Below are 10,971 nucleotides of genomic sequence, written 5' to 3'. Positions count from 1 at the left end.
CGGAGCCGGCAGGTTAGCCTATGCGTTAAAGTGGCAAGGCGGCGTCAGGGAAACTAGGTGGTTAGATGGAGAGGGGCGCAGGTAGCTAGTGGTTAGATGGGGAGGGCGGCAGGAGTAGCCTAGTGGTTAGAGTGAGGGGAGGGCAGGTAGCCTAGTGGTTAGAGCGGAGGGGCGGCAGGTAGACTAGTGGTTAGAGGGAGGGGCGGCAGGTAGCTAGTGGTTAAAGGGAGGGGCGCAGGTAGCCTAGTGTTAGAGGGAGGCGGCAGGTAGCCTAGTGGTTAGAGTGGAGGGGCGGCAGGTAGCCTAGTGGTTAGAGTGGGAGGGGCGGGAGTAGCCTAGTGGTTAGAGCGGAGGGCGGCAGGTAGCCTAGTGGTTAGAGCGGAGGGGGGCAGGATGCTAGACTAGTGGTTAGAGCGAGGGGCGGCAGGTAGCCTAGTGTTAGAGCGGAGGGGCGGCAGGTAGCCTACTAGGGTTAGAGCGAGGAGGGGCGGCAGGTAGCCTAGTGGTTAGAGGGGGCGGCAGGTAGCTATGGTTAGAGAGGCGGCAGGTAGCCTAGTGGTTAGAGTGGAGGGGCGGCAGGTAGTGCCTAGGTTAGAGGGGCGGCAGGTAGCCTAGTGGTTAGAGTGGAGAGGCGGCAGGTAGCCTAGTGGTTAGAGTGGAGAGGGCCGGTCAGAGCCTATGTCGTTAGAGCTGTTAAGGCGGCCAGTCATAGATCCAGTAAACGATTTACTATAGATCCCCAAGAGTAAAAAAATCTGTCGTTCTGCGCCCTGAAACAATGGCATGTTGTTTGCCACCGGGGGTGAAGGCCGTCATTAGTAGAAATACCAGAATTTGCTCTTCAAACTGACTCTGAGCTAGCATTAAATCAATATTTATTCTTCCTTTACCTATGCTGCTATACAGCTATATACAACTAATAAAACGCTGGTAATTTTCAGAAGTTAAAGAAAAAATTGGAGCAACAACAACAATAGTAGTTGAGGATGGATTTCCTGAGATGCATGCTAGATTTAACACAGAATGGTGTGTATACATCGCAAACCACCCGCCACCCCCAGTGATGACAAATCGTTATCTTCCCTATAACGAGCATCCCCACGATGAGCAACCACATACATGTAGTGCAGCTTTCTCCCCACCGAGGCACTAATCCCATCCACAATAACTACGATGACTGTTCGTGATTGCGTTCTTCCTTGTACCTCGTGTTGGGCTCTCTAGCGCGTACTCTTTCAACAAACGACTATTTCCCACTCAACCACCCCACTTCCCTACATCCTTCCTTGTCTTTGCGTGGTGAGTCTTTCTGTCGGTTACGAGGCTGAACTGACGAGAGTATTTCTTGCTGTGGATTACAGACTACATGCTATATACCCTGAGAGCACCATCCGTCGTCTCGTGTGCATCCACGTGACGAGAACCGCAGAAATCTGGACAGAGCGAGCGACGGGCTTAGAAGTCTCCGATACAATCGCTCGCATGTAAACGATGAAGGTCCAATAACAAACATACCACATTTCCTCGAGGTCTACAGATTTGGATCTCGCAACACATGTAGGCCTTGTGATCACTCTCAAGTCTCCATCCGATAATCTCAACTTACTCGTCTCTCTACCACTTTATGTGTGTTTACCAGAGGGAACCAAACCGCGCTGTGGAGAAAAGAGAAAGAGTCTTCGTGAGGTTACGGTAGACACAAATGATGAATGAAGACGAGTGTAGCTGAAAACCATGAGGCGACATGTAGTAGAACTTCCGAGCGCGAACCACGCACAGAGAAATGATAGGAAACTTTCGAACACAATGTTTCGAACGAGAGTGATCGGAGAAGAGTTATGGATCGAGAGCGATGTTCAATACGTCATATGGAACACTGCGGGAAAGGGCAAAAAACAGTGGTCTATGCAGACTCTCTTATAATATAAAAGGAAGCGTACACTCACACCTTATCATAACCTGCCAACTACTGTACATTGTCTGTGTGAGATATCCGCCTAAGAGAGTCTAGAGCTGAGAGGCAATATCGTGAAACGTGTCATAGTTCTAGTCTAGGCTTAAATTATAGTATCTAATGTCTATAAAAAACAGATGTAGAGGAAGCTATACTTAGGCTAAATGGTCAGCTGAGGCGTGCAAGCGGTAGGTTGCGCGTGAGGTGAAAAATAGCCAATTTTCAGATGCCGCCAGATTCTCGCTATTAAACTAGTAGACCACTATCACCAACGTTAACTGGCTAACTCATGTCTCTGACTCCGCGTCAGCAGTTCCAAAAGAGCTTCCAGACGAGCAAAGCGTAGAGCTTTTCAAGAGGTGGGCAGAGCAGGCACCCCCTCGCATCTCCCCGGGTGTTTGGCGTTGATTAATTTTTTCCTTTTCTCTTCCTTATTTAAATGGCCGTGCAAGTTTAATTAGCCTCATTTTCTTCACCTGAAATCAGACACTTTGTTGTAATAGTAAAACTTAGACCCCGATTATCGCTCGCTCCGGTGCCACTTCGGTCACTGTACCTAGACTAGATCCCCCACAGTAGCATTGGTGTCTGCTCTGCTGCTGCCGTCTGGGGGCATCTGAGCAGCACTCTCCCGTCGTTATCTCCTCTCTCTCGCGTCATAGGCCCCTGGCCCTCTCTCGTCTCCGCGCCTTCTGAGGCTCGTCTGTACTCTTCCCTCTTTCTCTTCTCCTCCTCGTCTCTCTCTCATTCCGTCTTCTCCATCTCTCTCTCTTCTTCGTCTCCAATCTTCTCTCAACTCTTCATCTTCTTCCTCATTTCTGCGTGCTCCCTCTTTCTTCTCTTTACATCATCATTGAGTTTTTCTCGCTCTCTCCTCATCCGAAACAAATAGGACTAACTGTAAAACACAACGACAGCATATCAATAACCGAGACTGCTACGACATAAACCGCCCAAAAGACTATGCTCAGTCGCAGATGGTGGTAAGGGTCTATAGGTTCCAGGCCATTTCGTTTCAGCAACGCGAAGTACCCGTAGAACTTTTATTTTGTTATTTACGTTCGCCATGCACACAATGAATTGTACAGAGACAATGTACGCGAGATGTAATAGCCGGAACTAGGCCGTTGACTATTTCTCGTTGTTGAGGCCAACTAATCTATCTTGCAAATCATGGCGTCTTTTTGTAGGCACTAACTGCATCATGGGTTCGTTGGACAATGACTGGAGGGAAATTAAGGTTGTTTAAAATAAACGCCGACCAATAAGGTCTGTCTTGGTAAACCACAGGTTTGGGATATCTATACTACTTTGTTCAGTAAAAGATTATCTTTGTGTTCCCATACCAATAAAGCCAATTTGAATTGTGCCAATTACACCTACTCCATCCAGTCTAACAGTTCTAATCTGTGTTTGTGAATTGATATTGAGTCAAATTAGCAAGCAAAATGTGAGCCAGGTCTCAGAGGGATAGAATTAATGATATTCCTGTTCGATGTAGAGTGTTGACAGTGATGCAGCTAACTGATCTCCACTATAGAACAACAAACATATATAAAGATACATTCCTCAGATCTGTGTCTGGATCGCCTATATTATTTCAAGTACCCAATTTTCTTTATCCACATAAAGTTTTTCACCGTGGGTAGTGATGGTTACATGTGGCGTGAATCGGAACTCCAGATAGGTATATCTCATTTATCTCCTAAGTTTAAAGTTTGTTTGTGAGGACTAACAAGCTGCGGCGAGCTCTATTGATACGACCGACAACTATCACAAGACAAGGACATGTGGTAACTACAGGGGGAAGTCAATTGGTACAGTAGAATAAAAACTGTCCTGACGTCATGTGATTCTTACAGCGTTCGAGCATCTATGAGCAGACAATACTGATCTCTGGTTTCTGCTCTCCGCCCAAGTTGGTTTGGTGATCATTCGAGCTAGTTCGTACCATCCCTTTCACAATCCTTTCTTTCCCCTAAATCAGTGAGCTCCGGGGGGTTTTTTTCGAGTATCCAATATTATTTATGGGACGTATCCGGGAAAACGTGTGTGAGAATTTCCCGATTCCCAGAAGTTGTTAGCCTTGCATTTAGGAAACCGGCGGAATCCTCCCACCGTATACATGGATTCCTCAACCTTCAGTCTAGGTTCTCACAATTACTTTTCCGTGGGGACTTTACATCTGTTTGACTTAAAGCCTTTGTTTAACCTAACTGGCAGGTCCAGGTGTATATGAACTCTTAAATTCTTCTTATTTTATCACACTGAACGGGCCGTTACACCAGCCACACGCCAGACAACGCTGGCGGCCACCGGCTGGATTCATTTAACTTATGGAGTGTGGTTCGTGTTTTGTAGGTTCGAGATGCACTAGCGCACAAATTTTACAATACTTCATTTAAGCAGTGGCGATTTTAGCAAAGCCACTACACAACACTAAACAATACATTAGTTGCACTTATAATGTTGACAAACGGTGCCCCAAAACTGTAGCTGGGCCTTAGAGAAGAGCTGCTCGTCATTACATGCTAGCTCGTCCCCCAACAATCCTTACAAAGCCTCTATCGTAGCCACCTGTGACTCTATCAGCACTGCGCCCTTGTCTCGCTCACCGAATACAGTTTCACCTCTCCTAGCCTCACTTGCCTCCTTTAAGCGGCGTCTATTTAAAAAAGTGCATGACTGAGCTGAGACCTACATCTATGCCTGACTGCTTGCGTGCCTTTAGATCAGTATGTGGTTTGCTATCTAACACATTGAGAGTGTGACAAAGACAGTAATGTGCATAAGCAGAAATGAATACCCTAGTGCGGGGATCACCATAACCGAGGCTTGTCTATCCCCATTTCGTAGGAACCACATACTATCATAAAATGAGCCAACCGAGCTATAAGAACGTCTACGTTAGTCAATTCTTACCTTGATTGAGCATTAGCTGGCTCGTGCCATAATCACATAGCACTGATTGGCGATAATGTCTCTTCTCATCCGGGCTCAGAGAATGCAGGAACAATGGGTATCAGCTCTGCTCTTCGTGTTTACTATAGTAATTCTATCTCCCATATACCTAGCTACTATATACCACACATGTCAGAACAGTAGAGATAAATAAAAGGGGTGATATACTGTTCGAAAGTGCGAGCGTATGAACAAGTTTATTCTATTTATACAACCTGTGCACGCAAATAAACATTTAAACTCAGTTTTTCACAAATGTATCATGACATTTAACTTATTATAGATAACAAGTCCCCATTTTAGTAACTTTGTTATAGTGTCTATGGTCTTCATTTGAGATAGAATCACCTTATCATATTTTCAAAGAAATGTGAAATGTCAGGATAATAATAGTAGAGAGTTTGAGTTTATTTTTACAGGACAGTGCAAATTAATCAACGTTTCAGTAAAAGTGCCGGTTTTAGCCAACCGGCTCATTTCAACCGCAGTCCCTGGGCAGGTTTTAAAAACAATTACAATACAGACAATCAATGAGCAGTGAGCACACGCAGAGCAACAAAACATAGGCCTAGACCATGCCTCAGGACTACCTGGGCCTGATGACTCCTTGCTGTCCCCAGTCCACCTGGCCGTGCTGCTGCTCCAGTTTCAACTGTTTCTGCCTGCGGGCTATGGAACCCTGACCTGTTCACCGGACGTGCTACCTGTCCCAGACCTGCTGTTTTCAACCTCTACCCCTCCACTCTAACCACTAGGCTACCTGCCGCCCCTCCACTCTAACCACTAGGCTACCTGCCGCCCCTCCACTCTAACCACTAGGCTACCTGCCACCCCAGGTTCCTTCTGGACAATTCAACATTAAGAAAAGATAAGAATACAAACATAAAGTAAATGGCAGTAGAAAAAAACAATTTTAGCCTAAGTATAATACAGTAAGGCACAATTCACGGTTCGATATTTACACGTGTATTAGGGAAGGGAGAGATGGGGGCAACTGTATGAATTGAACAGTATGCTACGAGTCTGCTAACAGCAGTTGTGATGTTTGTGTGTACCTATTACCGCCACAACGACGGTCACGAGTCATAAAGGCAGTCAAATTCCACGTGACCGTTTAGTCACGGTGATTAGGCTTCTACCAGATTTGATGCTGCTGCCAGGCATTTGGCTCCCAAGTGGCGCAGCGGTCTAAGGCACTGCATCTCAGTGTAAGAGGCGCCACTACAGTCCCTGGTTCGAATCCAGGCCTGAATCACAGCCCGGCCGTGATTGGGAGTCCCATACCATGGCGCATAATTGGCCTAGCGTCGTCCAGGTTTGTCCGGGGTAGGCCGTCATCGTAAATAAGAATTTGTTCTTAACGGACTTGCCTAGTAAAATAAAAAATTAAAAAATTAGTAGCCTAACCAAACTTGCTAACTGCCTGGTACTCGGCGCTCTTATTGTTCCTCTAATCACTCTGACATCAATGCAAATGAGTTTGAAAATCTAGTCAAACACTTCATGAGAGCTCATGTTGCGCAACATTTCTATAGGCTATGAAATTGCGTGAGAAAACAGAGTGATGGCCTCTACTAAAAAGAGGATCGCATCAGCTTTCTATAGGCTAGGCCTACTATTTATTTCTACACTTTCCTAATATTAAGCACATTGCTTGTATTTACAACAGGAGTATAGCCTACCTGGCTGGCATGAAAATAAACCACAGGTAAAAGCGTCCCCTATTTAAGGGCATAGATGACATGTATTTTTCCCGTTGCCCCTGTTTCGATACAGGTGCGTGATAATGGTCCATTCTAATTCAAAACAAATGCCACATACATTATTTAGTACATGACGAAATCGAGAATAGTCCCGATGGGTAACAATATTAACGTTTCACTTGTGAATGATGCCCAGCATAAGAAACTATGCCTTTTTTAGCGACTAGTTCGAATCATAGTCGCACACCTCATGTAGCCTAGCCCATAGGCCTATATGTTTTAATAAGGTTAGTATCACACCTCATGTAGCCTAGCCCATAGTCCTATATGTTTTAATAAGGTTAGTATCACACCTCATGTAGCCTAGCCCATAGGCCTATATGTTTTAATAAGGTTAGTATCACACCTCATGTAGCCAAATCATTTCTAAAAATGAAGCACATTAATCCGCTTTACAAGGGGTGTAGAGCCTAATTGGCATATATAAGCAATGTGTGAGTTTTAAGTTTGGGGAAGATAATTTTCACCTTAAAAAATGCCCATTTATAATAAAAGCATTACATGCATAATCACATTTGCGGTCACTTTTGATAATGGTGTTTTAACGCTAATCAAACATTCGTGCTTATATCCTACTATGGTGTACGCATCGCTGCGCTTATAATGTGAATAAATAGCCTAACAGTTTATCAACATTTTAAGCTAAACGTTCTGATCTGTTGTCAGTCACATTGCATAAAAAAGTTTTATAGTGGTTGTATTAAAATTTGGATCTATCGCCATCCCAAACTGTCCCAGACTATGTTTGAATATTTATTTCTCTACGAATAGGTCGACTTTGAACTATGGGGGGATAGGAACGTTTTGACTATTGACAGGCTAGTGAGTTTGTTGTTCGTTAGGCCTGATACCTTGTTGGATTATGGGCTAGTGAGTTTGTTGTTCTGAGCCTGATCACCTGTTGGATGAGAGGTATGAGTTTTTTTCGTTAGGCCTGATCATCTTGTTGGATGAGAGGCTAGTGATTTTGTGTTCGTTAGGCCTATCATCTTGTTGGATGAGAGGCTAGTGAGTTTGTTGTTCGTTAGCCTGATTCACTTGTTGATGAGAGGCTAGTGATTGTTGTTCGTTAGGCCTGATCATCTTATTGATGAGGGCTAGTGAGTTTGTTGTTCGTTAGCCTGATCATCTTATTGGATGAGGGCTAGTGAGTTTGTTGTTCGTTAGGCCTACTCATCTTGTTGGCTGACAAAGTAAAAAGCGGACAGTTACGTTCCAATACCTTCAATATGCAAAAAATATAAAAACATATCGGCAACGTTTGTAGAACAACTAAAATTACATTAATGACTCTAAATATAAGCATATAGGAAGACCTGTTTCTTTGTTAACCACTCAACACAGAATAGCCGTCTTCCTCCCTCAAATCGCTTGGAGAAAATATCCTGTCTATTTTATTCAGTTTGTTCAATTGTATAATCTTCATACTATAAAATAATGCCACGGAATTATAAGCAAATCGTTGTGTTAACATGCAGTGTGTATTAACGTGTGTGTGTGTTTTGTATTAACATGCTTTGTGTACCCCCCCTCCCTCTCCAGACGTGTGTTTGTATTAACATGCTTTGTGTACCCCCCCCCTCTCCAGACGTGTGTCCCAGCCCCTGGCATCCATAAAGAGGAGCCAGCCAGCAGAGCAGCAGTGAGCAGGGAGAGGAGAGATGGGAAGTGGACAGTACGGATGAACAGGAGCCTAAGACACACAGCCAGAGCCTCACCTCCAAGACTCCCACTACAACTGCAGCAGGAGCCTTCTCAAACCCAGCACCTTGTCCACTCAGCAACCTACGTCCAGTAAGGTGGAAATGTGGTTTCCTGAATGGCCATGTTGCAAGTGTTTCTTTAAAAAAAAATATTGTGTCGGAGAACACACTGTACACCTGGCGACCGTGTCAGCGTGCACTGCGCCCGCCCCACAGGAGTCGCTACTGCGCGATGGGACAGGACATTCCTGCCGGCCAAACCCTCCCCTAACCAGACGACGCGGCCAATTGTGCAAGTGTTTCTTACTTGCCGATGGCTGTCTTAGAGTGATGGAATGTTCCATCCCGCAGCATTTAAAAAAAAAATCAGTCGACCAATCGACTAAATGCAGTCAGCCCTACCGTGTTGAAGGTTACAGTAGTTTTGACATTGTACTTTGTTAGCCAACAAGCATTCAATATGGTTTATAGAGAGGGAATTCAGATGTGCCAAACCAAGGAAAGGCTAGCTAGCTGGGCTAGACACAGCTGGCGAGGAAAAACGACGTAGTACACACACAATTTACATTTGTTTCGCTTAAGTTTTCATGTACTCAATAAAAAATCTGAAGTTCATTGTGTTTCCATCGCATTTTCAATTCTACTGATTTTTAGTTTTGTCACAAACTGTTGCGTTAAATAGGAAATATGCCAACTTCTGGTCTCGTCACGGCCACGTGCTCTCTAGCCAACAGCTCACAGATACAGTGCTGGGTAGGCTAGCCTACATGAGATTATTATGGAGAAGAGTGAGAATGTTTTTTTTTTTGGTCAAACGACAGTCAAGCATCGATCATCATTTAACCAGAATAACACCCTCAATATTTATTGGAAAGGAGCATCAAGCTCATCACCGTGACCTTTCACCCCCCTGTGAAGTTCATCATATAACTTGTAACCTAATAAACTGCACGGTTTCCCCGAGTCATACGAGACGACCACACAACATACGTGTGACTCCCAAGTTTTCTTATGATATGATAGTTATTATATCAATATTTGCGCAAAATGGCATATCTTCCACCATTTCTCACATAATTAATTTTACCGATACAAAAAAAGATCCCGCCATGTCGAACAAACATCTGTCTGCGTTTATTATAGTTGTACTGTCATGTCTCCGTCACAGCTGTCGTGATGTGAATAAACACYGTGGATGGAAACATGATTATAGATAAAGAAAATCTGCTCCTTGCTAGGAAGAAGATAGTTGCAGCAAACTCAAACACATATTGGAAGAAAAAAAAACGACCTAGTTTGTGTGCGAACAGAACGATGTAACTAGCCCCCCTTAAAAAACACACGGGTATAATCTCACTGTACTAACCTTTTGGGTTAATTCAAACAACTTCTATATGTGGTCTTTGGATTGRAAATTAAACGGTTCCCAAGATGTTCTTTGTGTCCACCTGCCAATGAGGATGGTGAAGTCGACTTTCTACCCACCAATGACAAAATCTACCCGCAATTTGGTGGGTGTTTAATGTCCCACCCTGGTAAACCCCAACTGCCATTATGTCAACTCCTTGACATGTCTTAACATGTTTGGCCTGACAATAAGTGACAAGCAGGTGACCTGATGGCACAAACACATCTGAGACCATGCTAGAACTCTTCACCTTTTAATCTGTCTGACCTCTGACCTGTCCAGGTGAGATCCCGGACGCGGCCTTCATCCACGCGGCAAGGAAGCGTCGTCAGATGGCGAGGGAGCTAGGCGGCGACGCCCCCCTGGTGGAGACGGACACGCCCAAGAAGCGTCTGGTCCGAGAGGAGGAAGAGGAGGGAGACGGGAGCGACGATGAAGACGAAGATGAGAAGAGGATCAGCTTCAGTGGAGTCAAGAACAAGAGCCAGAGGACCAGGATAGCAGAAGAGATAGGTTAGTTACATTTACACTGACTATACCCAACATTACTACTACCAATATACTACTACTACCAATATACTACTTATACTACTACTACCAATATACTACAACTTACTTATACATAGCTACTACTACTACTACCAATATACGTTACTTTCATATACTACATCTACTATAAATATCGTATACTAAACCTCTACCTAAAACATATACTACTTACCAGATACTCGAGGAGATAGGTTAGTTACATTTACACTGACAGACCGAACATTACTTACTACCAATATAACATACTTATACTACTACTACACCAGAATATACACCTATACTACTACTAACTACCAAATATACTACTTATACTACTACTAACCAAATATACGATACAGAAGAGATAGGTTAGTTACATTAACAACTGACCTGACCCAAACATTACTACTACCAATATTACTACTATACTCTACCAATATAACTAACTTATACTTACTTACTCCAATATCACTACTTATACTACTACTACCAATATACTACTTATACTACTTACTACCAATAACTTACTACTATATTCACTATACTACACCATTACTACTTATCACTACTAACTTACTACCAATATACTACTATATACTACTAATACCATATACACAGAGAGATAGGTTAGTTACTAATCTCTGCGAACAGTAA

General features: G+C 43.8%; 1 protein-coding gene across 1 annotated transcript in view; it reads left to right on the top strand.

Annotated features, from left to right (window-relative positions):
- Positions 1-10,971, top strand: part of paxbp1 (PAX3 and PAX7 binding protein 1) — a 39,169-nt gene that overhangs the window by 6,407 nt on the left and 21,791 nt on the right. The window contains exons 3-5 of the mRNA XM_070441386.1: positions 2,268-2,313; positions 8,298-8,488; positions 10,072-10,302. Coding sequence (XP_070297487.1) covers positions 2,268-2,313; positions 8,298-8,488; positions 10,072-10,302 — 468 coding nt within the window. The remainder of the gene's footprint in view (positions 1-2,267; positions 2,314-8,297; positions 8,489-10,071; positions 10,303-10,971) is intronic.

Source organism: Salvelinus sp. IW2-2015, unplaced genomic scaffold (genome assembly GCF_002910315.2).
Source record: "Salvelinus sp. IW2-2015 unplaced genomic scaffold, ASM291031v2 Un_scaffold3872, whole genome shotgun sequence".
NCBI classification, from domain to species: domain Eukaryota; kingdom Metazoa; phylum Chordata; class Actinopteri; order Salmoniformes; family Salmonidae; genus Salvelinus; species Salvelinus sp. IW2-2015.
The sequence above is the reverse complement of the archived record's forward strand: the minus strand, read 5'-3'. Positions and strand labels throughout refer to the sequence as shown.